Below are 23,656 nucleotides of genomic sequence, written 5' to 3'. Positions count from 1 at the left end.
CTTGCAATAAGCCGTCTTCTGAGTCATACGGCGTTTGAGCATAAAAAATGCGTTCGGATGATGATTGAAACCTCTCGGGTCTGAAGTCCTCATCTCCAGCTACAGTCCAGGAGTACCGAACAAAGTCAGCAAAGACTGGAGAACAGAACTGATTGTATAGAATGCACATCAGCAACGAAATGGATTTCCTCAACGATGGTGTGAACTGATAGTTGTTAAGGATAATGTGATCTTCAATCCGCCTCAGCACCGCCTTGAACTGTCGGAAGAATAGCCCATCAAGTGGCTGAATGTAAGGTGTCCACCCAGGAAGAATGGTCTTAAGTGTATACACCATATTTTGAGGTTGGATAGCATCGATATGCGTTCTGTCATGATATGTCTCGAGGGAATCAACAAGAAGAAGAGACTCCTGTGCTGCATATGGGAAGTAGACATCTCGAAAGAATTGCGGCATGATTAGGCTGGACTTCGAAGCAACTTGAACAAGATTTTGTTGTTTCAGCATGTGTTGCGCTACTCACACTCCAAGCTGACCATTAGGTTCCTGGTAAATAACCAGCAACATTGGAAACACGTATCCACTTGCCAAAGTAACGTGTTGGATGGTGTAAGAATGAGTTGTTGCGTGATCACTCCGCATCGAACTTCTTACCGACTTCCTCTTGTAATGCCGGGTTTATGAGGAGTGAAGTTCTTTTCGTATACCACTTAGATCGGTATTATAAATCTGTATACGTTCCATGGTATTCATTAAGGACATTACCTCTTTGCGAAACTCATCACATTATTCCTTCACGTCACCACCTGTATTCCAGGTTTTAGTGGTTACACATTTTATTATCCGTGAATCAAGATGGTGTCTCGGTTTACACTGTGCAGCCCATCCATGGATAGATCCAGTGATACCAATATAAATGGTCCGTTATTGGACATTATAAATTTTCCAGCTAGCTCATTCTTGGTTGCCAGCGTTTCGCCCTCATGTGCTAGGGTGGGCTCATCAGTTGGTACCTAGCACACTTACCAATACGCTGGCTAGTGCATACCGTGGAGGCCACTGCGTAGGCTAACTGGAGCCACCGGCAGTGCCAATGCACTACGAGACTTTGTCTCATCACTAAAAATTGATGCCTGCTTGGCCATCAGATGATATAGATGTTGATTCCCATAGGGAATCTGAAATATTATAGTCGGTCGAAGCAGATACAACACAGGCGGAGGTCCCTATTATACTAGCTTCCTTGCTCTTATGCGGAATGTCTGTCTGGTTCCGCTAGATGTCGCATCGGCTACTGTGTCGGGTGACCTTGGACGTGTTATAATAGTTTCCTTTACTCAGAAAACTTATGAAAATATAATATTTCATAAATTGATATGGTGTATTAGGACACGGTACTTCTTTGAATTGTAAAAACAAAAGATTGTGTAATGTTGTTTTATTCTTTGATTTGACCACTGATGAAGGGAATGATTTAAGTACCGAAACATGTTTGGTTGGGTAAATAATTTTTTCATTAATAATTGTATTGACAAGGCTGATTCAAATATAACTATTTGAGATATTTCTGTACTACATTCTATAAACTTAAGACGACAAAGGATGGCCGGTACTGAGGAAAAAAGTAGTTTTAGAGTTGTCAGAAGAAGGATTTCTACGAAGATTTTGAATTTCCCAAGCCATAATGAACAAGGTACTAAAGTTAAAAATAGGTTGGGGTTTCCCAAAGACAGGGACTTATTGGCGACTCCAATGCAGGAGTTGCCTTTTCCAGATAATTGTAGCCGGTCGTGCGAGCTAGGCAAGAGTGTGGAATTGTGCAAAGTTTGTGCAAGGTATTACACTGTTTCCCCTGCAGTAAAAGAATGCCCGAAAATTCTTCATGACTTATATCATTTATCACCTTTTCCCGCCATTGTAGGAGCCCTAGATGAGTCCATATATAAATATATTGAATATTGTGGCATAAATGTCCATTCTATTATTTTTGAAGCACACTCGCATACTTTAAAATCAAATCTTGTAACAATTGTATCATTGTAATGCTTTTGTTGCATCTTACTCGTTTTCACATTTAAAATTCTCCACTCACCATAACCTATAACAACATCAACCAAATGTAACAAACTAAAATTTCCAATATACAGTGGAACCTCGATTGTCCGTTCCCGGAAAATGCGTTTTCCCGGAATATGCGTTCAAATGACGTGGTCCCGCGAGCATCGTAATTAAATCACGTTGTAAAAGTCCCGCATTATCCGTTCCTTGAAGAAACGCTTTCCCGGATCAATCGTCCAGAAATTCCAGTCCCATCAATGCTAAATCCTCGATCAATCGTTTTTTAATAAACTGTATCTCACGAAAGGACGGCTATGGCATATTTATGGATCTTGGCGTTAACTCCCCGTCTCTGCAATAATTAAAGAAAGTACTGTACCGGAACTAGAAAAGCGATCGGCGAACTTGCATAAGAGACCATCTTAGCATCGCATTCGGGTGGTATTGTTTAGAGAATCTCGGAAAATCATAAAGCAGAGGGTGCCCACAACAATTGCAAGGAGACACGGCGCATTTCGACAGCTCTGCATGAAGACGGAACGAGTTTCGTCATATGTTCGCACTTATAAAACGTCCATATTATGTCCAGGGTTAGATGTTTATATTTTTACATTTTTTCGATCATACTGCCGAAGAGGTTTTCGGCACTTTTGCTCAGGGCACTGCAGAGTAACTGGGCTTTCAGGCAGGAATCGAAACTGCTCCTTCTTAACACAAATTCAGTACCTTTTGATATTATCGTGCATGATATGTTAGCGAGACCAAAACAGATGTTGCACCCTACATTTAAAAAAAAAAAAAAAAAAAAAAGCCATGGGAGGTCTTGGGATTGCCTATTACTGTTTAGGTCCTGATGTAAGACTGGGAATGTTACGTTTTCGTGTTAAAATACCAAAAACTGCAGTGTTTTTATTTGCGCATGTTACATTTTAAATAGTTGGTATCATTTCAAACTCGTACTGACATGTGCAGCGAGCGCGCTTTCCAGATGACCTCAAGGTCACAAATAACTGTAATTTCTGAAGTTTTTACATTTCTTTTATCTTTCCAATTTGATTGGATTTGTGACGCGCAGAATTGAATATAATGCATTCGAGAACTTTTAAGAATCGATACTTCCATATGAAACCATGTTTTCGAGTTCAACATAACCTTTAAAAGTCGATGTAGGCTTAATTTGCGCGGTACGAGATTTCCAGAAACGGACTACGAACAGTATACCGGAGACCAAATTACAATGAAATTAAGAAATGAACAGATTTTGCCATCATTTTGGGTGCTTTTGTATCTAATGTGCTTTATTTTATTAGATGAGAGAATTAAAAACTACTTGTGGTCAATTGTCGTTTGGCTTGGCGTTATTAGATTTTTCGAAGTTTGGCTAGCCTAATCAAAGTTGCTGAACTGACAGAAGTTTTCATGGGAAACTGACTAAGATTCCCCTGTAAAATTGAATGTAAAGTACCGAGATTTTGAACTCGCGTACCAGTAATTAATGCGGTTTCGCGGTCTAACATGCCCGCCTGTCATCCAGAGGGCCCGGGTGTGATTGCGACCAGGTCGGGCAATTTTACCTGGATATAAGTCTGGTTCCAGGTCCACTCAGCTTACGTGAATACCTTTAATTGTGGAGCTATCTAATGGTGAGATGGCGACCCCGATCTACAGAGCCAGGAATATTTGCCGAGAGGATTCGTCGCACTGACCATGCGCACCTCGTAATCTGCAGGCCTTCGGGCTGAGCAGCGGTCGCTTGGCAGGCGAAGTCCCACTGGGGCTGTAGTTTGGTTTGGTTTAGGAGTTTTTGTAAGATTATAATTATACATATTTAATTTTTGTGATGTTTAGCCAAATTGTTGATGGTTTTCATTCATTCCCGGATTTTCCGTTTTCCCGTGTTGTACGTTTTATTTTTATGGTCCGTCGAAAAACGGAGAATCGAGGTTTCACTGTACTGATGAGCGCATTATGTAAGGAAATAAGGCACCCACTGTTCAGAAATCTCATGGAAATGGGATAATTTGTCTCTGACATTGTTAAATAGGGGACTTGTAACCAAAGTGTTTAATTGATAACATTGTTAGTTAATATTATATTTGCCGAGTTAAATTTCCAGTAAAACAGTTCAAGAAACTGGACAATAGAGTACCAAATGATATCGGGAGTGGTGTTCGAGTTGAGAGGCTTGTGCAATATGTAGAATAGACAGAGGTCCTAAAATGATCTGGACAAATAATAAAGGTGGGTTAAGGGAGAATACCAAGAGTGAAGTTCCAGAAATGAGACCATCACACGACCTTCAGGTTGACGAAGGAGACTATAGAAGGGTGCAGTGATGGGGAGCGTAAAGATATGGGTTTTAATGTATGCAATATAATGCATGAATTTAATGTCTTTCATAAATCTAGGAAAAGCATCAGATTGCATCTCTGGAGATTAGCCTGTGAAATCCGAGGAGGTACTGCATTAATAGGTTTTAATGTGGTTATACTGAGTATTTACCTTAGCAGGAAGAGCTCTGTTCAAACCAGTGTTGGAACAAGTGCAGAGTACAGTGGAGGGAGATACAGGGTTGAGGCAAGAGAATGTGTTGTCCTTGCTTCTGTTGTTCATGGTAATAGATCGGGTGCAGAAAATATTGTATGAAAGAACTGTACCAAAAGTGAATGCACTGGAGATAGATTGTCTTGTTACGCTACCTGACTCGGGGAACTGGAAAAGGATGGCTATGATGAATTAGCCAATGCTATTTTATAAAAAAAACCAACACAAGTCCATAACACATTTCCTTTCATTATCTTACCCTGCAAGAGTACATCCAGCAGTTTCACATTGAGCCAGAAAGAAAAATTTTCAAATGTCTTATTTGCTGTTGATATATAGCTCTTGCTGTAGCAGTAACATTGAAACAATTTATCAAGACAAAATTACATAGATAACTTGTGTAACCGTATGTTTCGGACAACGTGTGCACAAAATAATGAATTGAATAATAATAATAATAATAATAATAATAATAATAATAATAAATGTTAATAAAATGTGAATGAGGAAATAGTAAATAATAATATAGACCAGGACCTCTCAAACGCCCCAAATCTCACGCGTGCAAATGGAGGCACAAGAGCTCCGTGCACTGTGCATCGCTCGGCTCGACTCGGACCAACGCTTCGTCTCTGGGCTACTCGGCTAAGCTCGGCTCAACTCGGCTCAGATTTGGAACGCTACGGAGCAAGTGAGGAAGAGGGAGACAGGGAGAGCGAGCGAGACAGGGGTGGGGAAAGAGAGAGACAGCGCTATTGCTCCAAATCGAAGAGTGGGGGGCTGCACTCTGGTCAACCAAGCGCAGTCGTCTTTTGCACCGTGCACAGTGTATGCACCCTGAGAGGCCCTGATATAGACACTTAATAATATGAATAAGGAAATAGTACAGTGACACCACGGCAGAGAATTCACATCAGAACATGGAAACGTGATAAGTATCTTTCGATATGCAATATTATAGCTAATACAAGGGAACACAACTAAGAGAGGAGAGTGGAAGGTGTTGGAAGCCCTACGAGGTCCATGGGAATGTATGACGTGATGGGGGAGAAAACTTACAATCATACACCCAACAGACAAATTATTATTGAGAAAATGAACATACAATTTTAAATGAATGAATAAATAAATGAACTGCGGATTAACTGATACTTGAGATACAAAACAAAAGATGTGTAAGGGAAACAATTAAGCTCTTTGGTCACGAGCAAACTTTGACATAGAGATTCACATTAAAAGTTAAATTTACAGAATGAAAGGAGGCAACCTCGAATGAAACAAAATTAATTACACTATTCCAGAAAGTGTTTCAGTTACTTCCAATCACAACTAGACTTAGAAAAGAAGGTCTGCCTCTGAAAAAAAACATGTCGCGGACTAGCATAATCGCCAAGTCATATAAATGTTCTATTTTGGAAAATTGAATAATAATTGAAGATATTGTACATAATACTGAAGTTACATTAAGTGGGAATAGTCCGAAACACAAGAATGCATTTAAATAACATAAGGCAAAACAGCGCTTACCTTGGCCAGCTGAAGACCCATTGCGGGACGGGCGCAAAACTCATCCGCCCACTGTAGTGCTCCAAATTCAAAAACGCGGACCAAGTAACTCGCACACGCGAGGAACCACAAACAGGAAATAGTGATTACAAATAACCAGTAGCAACACTCCAGTTTGCCACATTCACCAATTAAAAATCCTAATACACTGGCCAATAAAAACACTTGAATTTTGGCCAATGATAATCTTCTGGAATAATCCTTTCTGCTGACTCACTAGTCGTGTATAAAAATTACACATCCCTTTCTATACCTAACAAAATAACAGAATTTAAATCAGGAAATGTAAAAGAACATAAATCTTCATAGGCCTAAATATTTAATAATTTTTGAATAAGAAAGCTTCATACAATAATTTGCTTGGCATAAACACTTCAGTTCTTTAAATGTTTTTGTTTAGCCAACATGTTGCCAAGACAAAATTTATATCACAAGGACTTCTGTTGCTTTACCGATTTCTGTTCACTGCTGTTCAATAACGGCCACATCTTCCCCCCCCCCCCCCCCCTTAAACTCGAGCAACGCTCGAAACAGTTACTTTTTAACTCTTACTGAGGGGGTTGTGGCCACACAACCTATCCAACACTTGACAGTACAACACTTCGTTCACTTCAGGAACGTCCATACAGGCCGAAGAGTCCCCAGGTGACCACCGATATCGCTGACTAATGAAGGCGCAGATCGCGGCTGATGCCCACGACCTCCACACACGTTCACTCCCACTGAGGTCACCAGCGAAGCTTCTTTTCAGCTCACTCGAGCCATGAACTGACTTATAACAGGCAGGGAATGTGGTGCTGTACTGCTGTAAGAACACCAGCCCACTCCATCATCGGATCTTAGTGGCCAACAGACACATAACAGCCTCCAAAGAGGCACCATCATTTAAAGAAGGACCATGGTATCGCAGCTACTGCAACAGAAACCAATCGGGAGCAGAAAACAGAAGACATCGGAAGCGCCATCTTCTGACCGTCCAGAAGAGCTTTTAAAATTATGAAGGGCTGAAGGTTGGATTTTTAGTTTTTCATCTTTAATTAACTAAATCATAAGCACCAAACCGGTGACTCCACAAAGCTCTTCAGGGAAGTTCCCTCTCACAGTAACACAGCGATTCCCCAGCACCCCAGGCAAGCGCTATTTAAAATTTCAAAAGGACGTTACAAGACTAAAAGAAAATCTGCCGGAGTTTACTCTAGTACCCAAAACTTTTACAAAAATCCCTAACTAAGCATATGAATAAAATTCTAATCGTACCCCTAAAATGCATTACATTAAATTATACATCACATGGTCACAGCTACCATGCTTATTACAACTAATATTCTTAAATAACCTATAAAATTGCCAATGTCTCCGGCCGGATGTTCACCCCCAAAACAAAATTTTATGTATAACAAAATCCTTATAACTACTGAATTAAATTACCGTGTGCATCTTAATCACCCAGCATTTAGAAAAGAACCACCAAATAAAAGGAAAAATTTAGAATGATGCAAAGGAACTCAAAACAGGGAAATGAGTACTAAATTCGCTTGCAACCACCTTCAGTGAATTGAGGTTAGTAAGTCACTATTCATTTACCATGTCATGTACTCATAAAATTTTTGCGTAAACTCACATTACGTATTACGTGTCACACCAGTCAAATTAAGGCGCAATTAGGCCAGGAATACCAAATCGAAATCGCATTACTTTACCAACAGGTTCTCAAAAATGAAAAACGAAAGCGATGCAAGAGTGCACATGCAGACATGCAACTCCCTGATATGAAAAATAAAAAGGTACAAGTACAACCTTCATACCAGAGATTACCAGATAACCGCACGACACACCAGACTACCAAGCTTATCTGTTCTCCGACATCACACAGGCGATAAGATATCTATTAGGTTCAACCTTTTCAATACTAATTAGGTAGGTGTTTGCTACAAACACCTTTTCAACTTTGGGACCGGTTTCGACATATATAATGTCATCATCAGCCGTAAAAAGATCACAATATATAAGCAAAGACAATCTGTAACTGACTATTCACACCATGTGTCATAACAGAAGAGTAACGGCTTAATAATTAAATCTGGCGCCGTGACACATTGAAGTAAACATAAAGTCTCTCATTATTCAAGGAATAAAAGAAGGTTCTTCGATATTTAGTCTTTGTGCATGTCGAAACCGGTCCCGAAGTTGAATAAAAGATATTTGTAACATAAACACGTACCTAATTAGTATTGAAAAGGTTGAACCTAATAGATATCTTATCATTAATCTCAATTCAATACGGAAACATTAATGAAGTTCATATCTTTAAATACACACAGGCAACATCAAACCACTAAAACAAGTGCGACGATCCCTGAATCATTACAAGATATTAGAATCATTCCGTATTGACGGTTTTCACTTTACAATGGCGAAAAATGAAAGTATCCTCCTATTCAATACATCCCTGAATCAGCATAACCAACCAATGGTAAAAGGTACGGACGACCTCAATACCGACTCCATCTCACATTACATGTTACAATCCTCATGTTAGGTCCGTATTGAAACGTACATAAATACAAAGTATGTTACAAGTGTTTATTTATATATCCACCTATTCAATACAAAGAGATCTTTTTAGAAATTAAATATTATTATAAAATGTTAAGGGACATGTTTCGCACATATTAAGGGCATCATCAGCCTCAAATTCAAACCTGTATGGTGAAAAATCAGGATCCTGATTGCTCTTACAAGCCATAAAAAGATGATATCATTATAGGTGTCAGTCTAAACATACAAAATATTAGAATGTCCTTGGCTAAAATTGCAGTATCAAGCTGCATGTCATAAGTTCACATGAATATGTATTCTAATGTACCAACAAAGGAAACTGTAAATATTATCAAAGACAACCTCGCAAAACACAGCAACCTCAGCAAGCTTAAGTTAGAAGAATTCATAAAAATCCTAAATTTTGTGCTAAAAAACAACTATTTCACCTTTAATGGTAAAATTTACCACCAAGATGGCCTAGCTATGGGTGATCCCTTATCAGGCATCTTAGCTGACATCTATTTAGATTCTTTAGAACATCATAAAATAATAAAATAAAAGGCCTTATGGCTTAGGTATGTAGACGACACATTCGTAATAATCAATAAAGATCTCAATAACAGTACCGATATTTTAAATTATTTAAACAACCTGGACCAAAATATTGAATTCACCAAGGAAGATGAAGTCAGTGGATCCTTAAATTTCCTAGATCTCACAGTAACTCATATTAATGGCAACCTCTATTTTAAAATTTACAGAAAACCTACTCACACCCCATTAACAATCAAAAATACATCTTTACATCCTAACTCCCATAAATTGGCCACATTTCACAGTTTAATTTACAGAGCTTTAAAAATCCTTCTAACACCCAAGAACCTTCAAACAGAACTAAATTATATAAAGGATTTAGCAAAAATCAATGGATATAAACCTGAAATGATTAACCATTTAATAAATAAGGTCAAATTCAAATTAACAACAAACCTCATCCCCGACAAACCCAAAAAATCCAAATTCGTTACCTTCACCTACAACAATCCAAACGTTCACCAGATCTTGAACCCAATAAAAAACAAAAATACCAGTATAGCTTTTAGAACAACAAACACTAACCAAAAATTATTTTTTAATCACAACACAGTCATTTCAAGCAAAAACATTTACTCAGGATCAGGCATATACAGGCTCACAAGCACGCAACGCCTCTTATATTGGTCAAACAGGCCGGAGTTTTCAAACTAGGTACTTAGAACACTATAATGCCATTAAGCACAATAAATTTTCAGCAATGAGCTCCCATATGAAAGACACAGGACATCACTTCACAACAATAGAAAGAGACCTCACAATTATTAAAAGAACAAAAGAAAGTTGATGAATGGACTTGAAACCATCTATATATTTTTGGACCAACACTACAACAAAAATCTAAACCTCAATGATTTAATTGAAGTCAAGAATCCATTATACGAAAGTTTACCCAAGTTATTGCAAACTCTAAATTCAAAACATAACTACATTCTATCTTAAGTTAACATCCTCTAGAACCTCCACTACTTTAACTAACTTGACTCCCTTCATGCCCGCCCCCACAGTTCTCCCGCAACCCAACACGACTCTCTCCCTGTCCGACCATGTAAATCTCTCGCAACCAACAACACACAAACTTAACGCTCCGCCTACCCCCTCCCCTCAACCATACCCTCCTCCGCCAATCTCACATCGATACAATACCAGAAGTACAAGTGTCAGTCATTCAACGCTACCATAGCAACTGCATTAACAGTCAAAGAAATAAATGAACCTACACATAACGTTATTTTTCTTCAACTAACCTTTCCATAACTGATATACATCTTCACAGACGAAAGGGTAAGCGTTTTTATATATTTTTTCCATGTTTTACCTTTCTTTAAACCCACATTCTCTTCAAAAATAGCTTCCTAAGCATTCACTCTCCTCTTGTTAAAGACTTCACACCAAAGAGCTCTATCAACGTCGATAAACCTTCGACTTTCGTCCTTCAAATAAATACATCTATAGACAACCGAATGCTTTTTCCTTGCTCCCACAATTACGTAAGGAAGACTGTTATCTTATCATAACACATTCGACTTTCACTCCTTCAGCCAGTTAAATAGACTATAAGCAGCTGAACAGCCATTTAAGAGATCTGTTGTCTTATCACAACATACGATATTGACATCTGTAACAGTGTATCAGCTTTGCTTTTTCTTATCTTCAAGGAGGCACATTTCTGTTTCATTATAAAGACTGAGCTGTCTACTGCCCTATCCCAACAAGTTTTTCAACGCTCCGGAAAGTATATTCATGTGAACTTATGACATGCAGTTTGATACTGCAATTTTAGCCAAGGACATTCTAATATTTTGTATGTTTAGACCAGGGCCTCTCAAACGCCCAAAATCTCACGCGTGCAGAGCGAGGCGCAAGAGCTCCGTGCACTGTGCATCGGTGCCGCTCGGTATGGCTCGGATCAACGCTTCGTCTCTGGGCTACTCGGCTATGCTCGGCTCTACTCGGCTATACTCGGCTCAACTCAGCCCGGATTTGGAGCGCTACGGCGCAAGTGGGTAAGAGGGAGACAGGCGGAGCGAGCGAGAGAGGCGTAAGGAAAGAGAGAGTAAGCGCTATTGCTCCAAATCGAGGAGTGGGGGTCTGCACTCTGGTCAACCAAGCCAAGTCGTCTTTTGCACCGTGCACAGTGCATGCACCACGCGCATGCACCCTGAGAGGCCCTGGTTTAGACTGACACCTATAATGATATCCTCTTTTGATGGGTTGTAAGAGCAATCAGGATCCTGATTTTTCACCATACAGGTTTGAATTTGAGGCTGATGATGCCCTTAATCTGGGCGAAACATGTCCCTTAACATTTTATAATAATATTTAATTTCTGAAAAGATCTCTTTGTATTGAATAGGTGGATATATAAATAAACACTTGTAACATACTTTGTATTTCCATCTCACATCACAAGAACACAGTACACATGCACGCACACACATACAAACACTTGTGCAATGACACATCAAGAAGTACCCAGAATAGAAAAGGACAAGACCTCAAGTACACTTGAACTTATCACACGACAATGAGACTCTTCGGGTCAATATCGTACTCCCAGAAGAGGAATGGCCTCTCAGCACCTTAAGCCCTAAGTCTCAGTACACACACACATATACCTTACCCAAGACACCCAAGACAAACACACAATTATATGCGAAAATGGTAGGACAGATACAGCATGGCTACCCAAATTTTGGACCGTACTCAGTCCAGAGAATCCCATACTTCTTCAAATTGAGTACATAAATTTTGAAGACGCAAACCCATAATGCAAGAAATTTTTAACATCGATAAAAGCAAACAAGACAAAACAAGCAGGAAAATTGACTAGCTTAGCTAAATAGCGATACCATCAAAATTTCACCAGTGACAAATTTAAAATAACTGAAACGGAAATCTTGACAATTTGCAGACCCACTATGAATTTAACAACATTAATAGCTCAGCGTAAAGACACCGAAATGAACATTTGCAGAAAATCTTCCTAGTATTTATTCTTACAAAGAGACATAATTGTCCATCTAAAGCCATCCAATACCAAGAAAAAGATTACGAGGAATCTCATACCAGATACACTAGATTTCAATCATGTCAAGAGCACAAGTGCAGATCCATAACCCGTCAAATTTGCCCAGAATGAGCCTCAGCCTAGCTGGTCCATTAATATGGTGATCATGTTTCGCCCTACAAGACTATCACAGTCAAAGTAGTACCCTTCCTAGGAAGTATAGGAACACACGGGTTAATAAATATACGTGACAAGGAAGTAGACACACGATGGAAAAGCACCAAACAAACTAGGAAACTGTCGAATTTAGCAGCTGGCCCGGAAACTGTCCCCAAAATAGCCCCATACCTACTCAGAAACGAACCCAGACCCAGCAAAAGACCAAAAACAACACATGACCAGAAATTTAAGTTCATACCGAGCTAAAACATGACACCAAAATAATTTCAAAAGATCACACCCGTGGAATACTGCCAAATAAAATACAACAAGCGATTAAAAAAAACAAAATTTTGAACGTACTTTGCTAAAACACGAGATTTACGAACGGAAAAACACTCAAAGAAATAGACAAAAATTTACAAACTTTAACCTCAAAATTGTTAATACCAATATAAATGGTCCGTTATTGGACATTTATATTGGTATTATAAATTTGCTCATTCAGGACAAATATTTCAGATTCCCTATGGGAATCAACATCTATATCACCTCAAAATTGTTGCCGAAAATTTACCAAAACAGAAATTACAGAAACTAAGGAAACTCCGTGCTAAAATTTAACCAGAACACAATGATCACTCTGACAATTCACACTTGATTCACACTACAATTTACGTAGTCTGGAAGAAACACAAGATTACGACACGAGTAAATGTGAAAGATTGAAAATGCGCGTGCAGACTCGAGGTATAGGTCAGTAATCGGGTATCTCTAACAGATAATCACATCAGCTGTTCAAAAGATAACATGCGGTGAGACAAGGAAGTACAATACTTAGCACGATTTCACGACGTAGTTTAAAGCAACAAATAATCACTCGGGTGTTAAGATCAAAACACACGTATCGAAGAAAACTTGACTAAAACATTGAAATTTATCAAAGAAGACTTTCGGAATGTGAACACAGCACACGAAATGTGAAGATATCACTTTACTACAAAATACGTGGTCAAGCGAAATCTTGCCACACAGTAAAATTTATTAAAATTAACGGAACTAAAAAAAACTTGTTAGAAATAGTGATGCACCATTTCCTCCAAACATTAATTACAAGATGAAACACAGCAACACAAGACTGCACGTCGCGGAACGAAAAACGTGGTGCATAAAACTCGCGCAAGAATCGTGATGAACGAGAACCAGGAATTAAGAATACACACATAACACAACCTATTTTCAAACTTAAAATTTAAAATTAATTTTAGAAAAGTTAACCGAGAATGATTATTGTAAATCTTAGCTCTTTCATAACACACACTCTGGTAACAATGTAGCGGTGTTTCAGGCGCGTACACAAATAAATAATAAATAGAATAATAATGATAATAATGCAAAAACAATAATAATAATAATAATAATAATAATAATGAATGTAATAAAAATAAATGAGGAAATGCAAAAGAACATAAATCTTCTTCATAGGCCTAAATATTTAATAATTTTTAAATAAGAAATCTTCATACAATAATTTGCTTGGCATAAACACTTCGGTTCTTTAAATGTTTTTGTTTACCCAACATGTTGCCAAGACAAAATTAAATGATAACAAGACAAAATTTATATCACAAGGACTTCTGTTGCTTTACTGATTTCTGTTCACTGCTGTTCAACAACGGCCATAACTTGCAAGGGAATATAAATATGATAATACATTCGAAGAAGGTCTGGTTTTGATTGTGTATTAACTAGCAGCTCAGGTCAAACAGGTTTATAGTATACTGTATATTTGGTCTCATACTGTGAAGGAATAGTTAAAAACTGTTATAAACTAATATAAATGTGTATTTTCTTTATTAGGGAGAAGTTAAATTTCCAGTACTAATGGAAGATGAGAATCATAAGGAATTACCAAGTATACATACGTTGTACAGGCCAGTCCGTCAGATGGTCTATGCTATTCTTTTCAATTTGCATCATCAAATGTATTTAGCATCGAAGAATAAGGAGAAAGGAGGTAAGAAAGGTATGTATCAAAGTTTGTCATTTCCTACATGTTGTTAACTGCATGTGCAGACTGCTAGTGAGGAAGTTGAAATCCTGGAAAAATCTGTATTTTGTACCTCAACTATTAACGAGTTGCAGTACCGGGCGAGTTGACCGTGCGGTTAGGGGTGTGCAGCTGTGAGCTTGCATCCGGGAGATAGTGGGTTCGAACCCAACTGTCGGCAGACCTGAAGATGGTTTTTCGTGGTTTCCCAATTTTCACACCAGGCAAATGCAGGGGCTGTACCACAGCCGTTCCTTCTCATTCGTAGGCCTTTCCTATCTCATCGTTGCCATAAGACCTCTCTATTGGTGCAGAAAGAAATGTTGCAGTATAGATTATTAGATGCTACTACAAAAAAGAAAATTACGTCTAGAGTACTAAGTGAATCTTGATAGTTTTTCATGCTTATGAACTCCTCGTTCGTAAGTACAGTGGACGTGTACTATAACGAGAATTCAGAACAGCATTCAATTTATTAAAGCAGATAGACCACAATTATTAATGACGAATATCATACTGTTTCCATATTGACTTCCAATAATATAATAACTATTCCTTTAAATGAAACAGTAATTCCACCCTTGAATACTAACAGTCAAAACTGGTTAGGACATCTCTGTGGGGACCGAAAAAGAAGTGATAAACAGACAACATGCTTAAAAAATGAAAAAAGAATTTCACTGTTAAATTTAATGTTCGGTTGGAACATAAAAACTAATTACAATGAAAACTAAAAATAATTATGGTGAAAATAAGGAAACAAGTGTTGACAATTACAGTAGGAGTCTGTTAGAGTGGAAATTCATAATGGCGAAAAATTTGCTCGCTATAGCGGATTGTCGTTATATCCTTTTTTTTTTTTTTTTTTTTTTTTTTTTGTAAAAGTCGGTAAAAACTCACGCTAAAGTCTGTATGTAACGGCAATCAGTTTGTTCAAAACTTTCCATACTGCTAAGACTATTAATAAGAGTGAGTGATAAGTCCAATGACAATCTCATGAATACTCCTCAGGAGTCAGAACTCCAGACAAACGCTGCTGAAACATTAGGACGTACATTATATTTGACGAATGAAATTAACTCCATTCTTTTCCACAGACGTCTACATCTTCAAGTGGCATTTCAGTTTTCAGGAGATTGTCATTGGACCTATCACTTATGAATAGTCTTAGCAACGATTTTGGCCAATGCTCCAATGTCCACTAGCACTTCTCATCATACTATGGTTTTTACCCATCATATCAACATATCTTAATCCGAATCATCTTCAACTCGTATGTTTTAAAAAAACAGATCTCGACTTCAACATATGCATTTTTATAATATGATTCCTATCCATTGAAGCCTTGGGTTCAATTCTGGTCCCCAAGCGTTACATATTGTTCAAGCTTTTTACGAATAGGACCCATTTGAGTCAGACATGAATTCATTTTAAGAAATGATGCAAAATTCTTTTAGACGAACATTTTAATTTTCTAAGTGGTTTTAGTGTGTGTACATGTTTTATCTAATATCTTTCTAATGTAAATTTAATGAATCCACAGTGTCAATACTGTTAAGAGTTCGTCAATACGATTTATGTTAATTTGATAAGGTCTTAAGACCAAAATTTGTTATTAGGATTAAATAATGCTGATGATGCCCTATAAAAGAGGGGCGAAACATGTACCTTAAAAATCTGGTAGTTTCTATGTTCATTTCACCATGCAACAGTGGAATGAATTGTATTGAATAGGTGGTGTAATAAAATACTCCTTGTGTAAGCTTAATGATATAGCTGTTTTCAGTATGGAACAATGACGAGAATAATGGTTTGTTAAGCCGGGATATGTCGAATTTTGTTAGATTTTTTGTCGCGCTTGAGTTTTACTGCCTTTTCGAAACGTGGCAGATACTGTATGCCAATGCCTGCATTTGGTAGCTGAGAATATAGAGGATTAGTAGTACGGTGGCTAATTTTGTAAAGTTACACTTAAATAGCAATTTGATATATTTTCTTAATTTTCTTCCAGTGTTTGTACAAAATGCTGTGACGTTCCACCAAGTGATTAGACATGCTGTATTTCAGAAGACAAAATTTAGTTTTGTGTATGGATGTAGATAGAAAAGTTAAATTGTGCACTTACAATTCTCGAGTACCAAGTTAGTTAAGGTTTGTACATTATGGATATAAACTATGAACAATTGAACACAGTGTGCAAAGAAGTATACAATTTTTGTAACTCGGCACTTGGGAGTTATGAGGTGGATTTCATGCCATTATACTGTAGTTTTCAAACTTGAACTAGGCTGAAAGTTCTGATATGTACTGTTTGGATTTTAAATTGAGATTTCACACATTTTCAATGGGATTGTTTGAGCGTACAGTGGTAATCTTCATACTTCTCTTGATGCAATATCGCTGAAAACTGATGTATGTTTGTCTCACATTAAACTTCTGACAAGAGTCTTGGAAGTAACCTATCCTGTACACACCACAGCGAATGAATGATATTAATGCTTGCACAATGGAATGACGTTAGTGGAATATTCAAGTTGACAAACTTACGTACGTAAATGGCATTTTTGAAGGTCGGTAAATTTCTGCTGTAATAAGTGTTTTTAATGTCCTATTCATTTGTAACCTAAAATTAAATTTTATATAATACACTGTTTTGCAGAACCCGAACAGTTGGAGATTCCAGAGTTGAAAATCAAGGAATGGGTGTGGTCAAAAAACAACCCCTATCAGACTCCTGACTTGGTTAAGGCAGAGCAAATTGGCTGGGCTGTCCCTACAATTCAGAGATTATGGTTTGGGTAAGTGACAATTTTCTGTGTGTTCGTATACTGTACTCCTATCTAGAATACCGGTGGATGGATAAAGGAAGATTGAAAGGTGCAAGTAACATCCCAAATAGCAAGAACTGGGAAGTGACATTCTTCATGATTTTTGCATGGACACAATTCAGTTGATAGTCGCTTAACTTGGTGGCGAATTACAGAATCATTCCATATTCCAGTATGTTGGACCAAAAGCAAGCATATGGAACTGTTCCGTTCTGCCTTACAAATGCCAGTACTTCAAATTATCATAAAAAATAGCTCTTACGGCACATATAGATTATTCCTTGAACTTCAAGGAATCTTGTAAATGAAATCCAACCTATGAGTTTGTGGAATAATGTTTTTAAAAAATGCGATCTCCCTTAGGAAACAAACATGGCTAGTAACGATGAAGTGGCAACAAGGTGAAAGTGATACTTCTTACGAAGATAATATGTTGTGTACCTGCCAAGTATTCCAGTTTTTCTGTAAAATGTACAGATTTTGAGTGTGTTTTATGGTTGTACGGATGAATGTTATTATTACATGTAATATTACATGTAATAAATATCATTTTTGGTCCGTATTGATGATATTTGATTGAGATAATAACATAACATTAAGTGGTCTAATAAATAACTTAATGTTATTATTTCAATGAATGTTGTTATACGGATTTTGAATATCCGCGCTTGGTTTCGCTTTCTGCGGTCAATAGGGATCATGCATGATCTGGGGTTTTAATTTAAACTGTGCTAATCTAATTAAAAATTTCATGCAGAATTCAAAAATTTTATCAAAATGTGGAAATAACTCCATGTGTGATAAAAATCCAAATTTAAGTAATAAAATGTCACGGGACGCAAGTACGCGATCTCGTTGGTCTGACATCTTACAGCTTCGCCATATTAGCAGACGAAATAACACAGTGTGTGCTGTGAGAAACGGGATACACTTCACGTGTTTCTACTTTATGTTAGTGTGTGGTATAGTTAAATTCGATGCCTATGCATTGTATAATAATTTGAGTGTTATAATTTGGTCTTCAAACGGATCCTGCGCATACAGTGAGGCAGAAAAGTTATAGTGTATAGTTCCGATGTGCACTAATACGTCGCATACCACGGGAAAAATATATATTGTGGCAAAGGGCTGTAAAACACGGAAGAAATAGATTTTGACGAGCCGGAGAAATGCCGGTGATAGAAGGAAAAGTATACAGTTTAATGCTGTGAAGACCATTTTATTGTAAGATGAATTTGTTTGAACTTTTAATCACCTTTCCATGATTGCTATTCCAATGGTAAAACTTTAAAGTTAAATCTATGATGCTTTAATTAAATGCATCAGTTACATCTTAGAATCTGAAAGTAATAAACGGTGCATAAGTTAATGCTGATTATGAAAGTATTCTCCAAACCTAACCCAAGTTTTGGGTGAACCATATCAAAGTAATAAATAAAAGGGTTTTTGAACCAAATTGACAGCTCTAATTATACACATTTATCTTGGCATGCGACAGTTATTTTATTTCTTTATTTAAAAGCTTACATTTGTTAACAAACATTAGGCTACAGCTAAATATCTATAATACAACAAAAAGTAGGTGTGTTGGCGTACATCATGAAGTATACAATAATAAAGTTTTATTATGAATCCACCTGTTCAATACATTATAATGTTGTTACATTAAAATAACTTCATTAGTTCATTTTAATGTAACAACATTATAATGTATTGAACAGGTGGATTCATAATAAAACTTTATTATTGTATACTAACAGATTTCAATACGGATTAAAACATGAGATTAGTCACTTGCAAGTACATCATGAAAGAAAACAACGTGAATTTAACAAATGTATATCTTTGCAAAACCAATTCTTGTCAGCTGGGGTGGTGTCAGTTTTGTAAGTTAACTATGCTGTAATAATAATTATAATATTAATGAAATAAATAACATAATTGCATATTGGAGTGAAAATACATTACTGGTACTGCTAATAATAGTGATGTTGGTGTTTAAAATGTAGTCCAAACTGAGCCTAAGTATTTAGTTATACATGCCAAATCAATAAACCGAAGGGTAAAAATCACAGCACCCAGAGCATTCCTATACTCAGTGAGTAAAATGTAACCAAGACACTGTACTTGTTTGATATGCTCAACTTGTGGAAAACTAAATGTAATTAATGTTACTGGCTTTGCGTCCCCCTAACTACTTTTACGCTTTTGGGAGATGCTGAGGTGATAGGATGTAGTCCCGCAGGACTATCGACGGGGGGCTGATACATTTGAGCACCTTCAAGTACCACCGGACTGAGCCAGGATCGAATTTGCCAAGCTGGGGTCAGTAGGCCAGCGCCTCAACCGTCTGAGCCACTCAGCCCAGTTTGTAACAAACTGGATGAAGTTATATTAATCTTTATCGTATAGCTTTTTCTCCAAAGGGGCTAGGCCTACTCATTAGAAAAAGATTTTTAAAGTTTTTTGGCCTAGATGTAGTGTTTGCTAAGTTCATTTACTCACCAGAAGATGCAGCACATTCATGACATTCTACATTCTGTGCAGCACTCATCTAGAATTTGTATGACTGTATATATTTTTTATCTGCCCTTGTGCTCATGACCTATTTTGCATTTGACTATGCATTTTCCACTTCATCGCTTCACTTGAACGTAACCTAAAGCACTGTCACCATAATTTTATCTGCCAGCACTCTAGCATGCATATAGGCTAGTGTATTGTTCAATATGTAGAAAAATGAACTAGACATTTAATGTTTCTTTTTCATGGGTCTCGAACGTGGGAGGTAAGTTGGCCCAACCATAAATCTATATTTTTCTGGAATGATAAGTTATAGAACTATAATACTGTAATGCTAGCTATTTTTATGTTAGTGCTGAAGTCCGATTTGTTACTTTAGTGATGGTGAAAGCCCAAAAATGTAATGTTATTCTCTAATATGGGATTCAATGTAGAAGCAAATGGCAAAGGTGATTTAAGTGATTTCTATACATGCTCATTGTTATCCTAATATTATGAGTTACAGTACATTGCACATGTATAAAAGATGCCACTTATTAATTTGCTTTTTATCTGCGTATTTCTGCAGCCACAGAAGTCACTATTTTTCAAGAATGATGGCATCTACACATGGTAGATTGTCTGACTGTGCTTTTTTGAACCCTTCTTATGTTATTTTGAAGTTTTTTGGGATCACGAATAATAAACATTCGGCTTTTAGTAACAGCTGATGCACAATGGCTAGTAGAACTGGATGCTGTATTGGATCGTGACGTCACAGCCAGCCGCTTACGTCAGAGGACGTTTCTCTCTCCTTGCGGAAAGAGACTTTTAAATATATTTTTACTGGTGGAAAACGAGGCAATTTACCACAATGTATTATGTTTACATACTATTTCATTGTTGTACTTTTCAAAAAGAAATATTTTGATAATTACGCATGTTCCCTATTGAAATTTTGTTCCGTATTGAACTGGGTTTACAGTAAAATGAAAATGTTAATGGTCCACCTTTTCAATACCATGAATGTTTATTGATGTGAATATATATCACATAACGTTTAAAGAAGATTGGTACTAGTTTCGACGCTCATTGCGTGTCATCTGCCAACAAATCAATTGAGCAAAGTACAACTTATCAAATAGCAATATATAACACATGATAGCACCTACAAGAAAAATGTTAAACTAGGCAAAACTATGCATGTTATTTAAATTGTTTAATTCGAAATACAGATAATTTGTAATTCAAAGTACAATGTCGGCCCCATTACCAAAATTTCGACTTTTAATTCGAAACTGCCCTTACATTAGAAAACAATAGTACGGGTATATTATAGAGTAATTTCTACTCAAAATTTATCCGTGTCATAATAGAACGCGTGTTCCTGAACGTGGAGCGGTAGCTTTCCGCACTTACTCACTTCGGTGGGTCTACAGTGCGCTTCCTGATTGCTAAGTGGAATGAAATTGGAATTCTTTTTTATTCAACCTTTTAAGGAATGCTGTGATATCATGCAGCAGGCAGTGTGTGGAAAAACAGAATCCGCTAACACTGGCGATGCCAACAGTTGACGAAAAAAACGTGGCTCATATATTAAATTCGTAGGCACCGAACAACATTGTCATTGCCGATGAAACTGCATTGCTTAATTTTAATGCGAGCCCAAACGGGCTTATGGTTTTAAAGGAGAAAGTGCCAGCCAGGGAATGGTCCAAGCGTGGGGGATGGGGGTCATTGTAGTGCGTTGCAATGCACATGGAAGCGAGAAATTTTATCCCCTCATCATAGAAAAGTTTGATAAGCCACAATGTTTTAAGGACGTCGGGCACTTTCCATGCCAGTACAACGCATCTTAAAATGCAAAGAGTACAGAAATCCAAAAGTTAATGCATTTGCACAGGGGAACCAGTATAATTTATCCTAGTCTTTGAATTGTGTGATATTTTTTCTTTCGTTGCGCAAGGTTATGTTTGTCAGTGATATATCCAAGTGCATTATTTGAACGTTGTAAATGCACCTTGTTGGATACATTTCGGAAATAGTTTTTTTTTTTTTTTTCCGTGGCATTTGAAAGGTTTAAACTGTGAATCGAGGTGATTGCATGTATTAATGGGTCTTAGAATACTTTGTGACACGGCAAGTGTTTACATTTCTGACGTACGAGAGAAGTGCCATGGCGGGAAATCGTACAAGGATAGAGGCATAGGACAGTTCGATTTTAAGGGCATCGCATACCTGCCAACTCTTCCGATTTACCCGGAAAGGTTCCAATTTTTAACTTGTCTTCCGGTTTTCCAATTTATTTTTATTTCTTCCTATTTTTGACCAATATAACCTCCAGTACGGTCAGTACTCTTCCCCTAGGTCGAATTCTTATGTGCTTGTGTAATTTATGCAACCTCATTTTTAAGCATATTTACCGGTATTTGATGCTTTATTTGGCGGGCGGATCATCCGTCGCCTTCGTGTATCGTATTTCCCGCTCACTACAGCAGCGTGTGTGCTGTTCAGGTGGGAATTCGGGACGGCAATCGTTCTACGAGTCAGAGGTCATGCGCACTAGCGACCGCTAGGGACCCGGTTGATCGGGACGAAAGAGTGATGTGTGGTTCGCGCGCTCGTTTCTGTGCGTAGTTTCGTTGGTGTTTTAGACTACATGTTTTTTCTTGCGGTTCTGTGCTTTTCCCCCTGTCGAAGTCGTATGTTAATAATGCAAGAGACATATTGAATTGTTTTGTATGTGGTAGTTTCGCATATTTCAGTGCTTTTGTGTTGATCAGAGTTCATAATTTTAATGAGTTCAATGTATTTCAGAGAGTTGTGTCGGTGACGGTTTGTGGTATTTTCTCTTCACATGATGACTACAAAACATAACACACGTTATTTCCAAGTGTTCAGGGATACCTATAAAACTCAATTTCCGTTCATTTTACAGTCTAATAAAGGAAACTATTACGCATTATGTTCAGTGTGTCGGTGTGATGTTATCTTGCATGGAGGGAAAACAGATATTGTAGCTCACAGTGTCAAACAGAAACACAAAGATAGTGCTAGCAGTCACGAGAGGAACAAAAAATTAATTTTTTTGTAGGTGGGAAGGAAGATGAGGCAGTCACTGGAGCAGAATGTTTGTTCACGGCGTTCATTGTCGAACATAACCTTGCATTGTCTTGTTCTGATCACGCAGGGCCATTATTCAGAAAGATGTTCCCAGATTCAGACATTGCGAAGAAATATGCGTGTGCTAGAACAGAAACATCTGCCATAATTAATGAAATGGCCCGTGATGCAGATAGTAAGGTGATTCAAACTTTAAAGACTGAACCTTTTTTTCAACTGATGGTAGCAATGATAAAGATAGTAAGCTCTATCCTATCGTCTCGTTTTTCAACAAAGAATTGAAAAAGATTGAAAATCGTTTGCTATCCATGGAAAATTTGGAAGGCAATTCTACTGGTATTAATATTGCTAATTTGCTCCTGGATGTTCTGAAAAGATATGACGTTCCGATGGCAAACTGTATTGCTTCAGCGCAGATAATGCTCCTGTTATGATGGGAAGAAAAAACAGTGTTGCTGCTAAACTAAGAGAGCAGTGCAAAAACATTATTATGGGATGCCCATGTCATTTGATTAATTTGGCTGCCATGAAGGGTGCAGACTCCCTTCCAGTCAAAATTGATTGAGATGCGAATTGATATTTATTATTTACACAAAAGCTCGAAGAGAAAAGATCATCTCAAAATGTATCAAGCTTTGTACCAAACTGATGTTAGGAAAATTTTAAAGTATGTGTGTACA

The 23,656-nt window shown here is 37.5% G+C and overlaps 1 protein-coding gene across 3 annotated transcripts in view; it reads left to right on the top strand.

Annotated features, from left to right (window-relative positions):
- The window catches only part of LOC136857688 (constitutive coactivator of PPAR-gamma-like protein 1 homolog), a 339,417-nt gene that overhangs the window by 203,056 nt on the left and 112,705 nt on the right, over positions 1-23,656 (top strand). For all 3 annotated transcript variants that reach the window (XM_067136540.2, XM_067136539.2, XM_067136541.2), the window contains exons 12-13: positions 14,334-14,499; positions 17,183-17,321. In XM_067136540.2, the coding sequence (XP_066992641.1) occupies positions 14,334-14,499; positions 17,183-17,321 (305 nt within the window). The remainder of the gene's footprint in view (positions 1-14,333; positions 14,500-17,182; positions 17,322-23,656) is intronic.

Source organism: Anabrus simplex, chromosome 1, assembly GCF_040414725.1.
Source record: "Anabrus simplex isolate iqAnaSimp1 chromosome 1, ASM4041472v1, whole genome shotgun sequence".
Lineage (NCBI taxonomy): Eukaryota > Metazoa > Arthropoda > Insecta > Orthoptera > Tettigoniidae > Anabrus > Anabrus simplex.
Note: the sequence above shows the minus strand (reverse complement) of the source record. Positions and strands in the feature narration are given on the sequence as shown.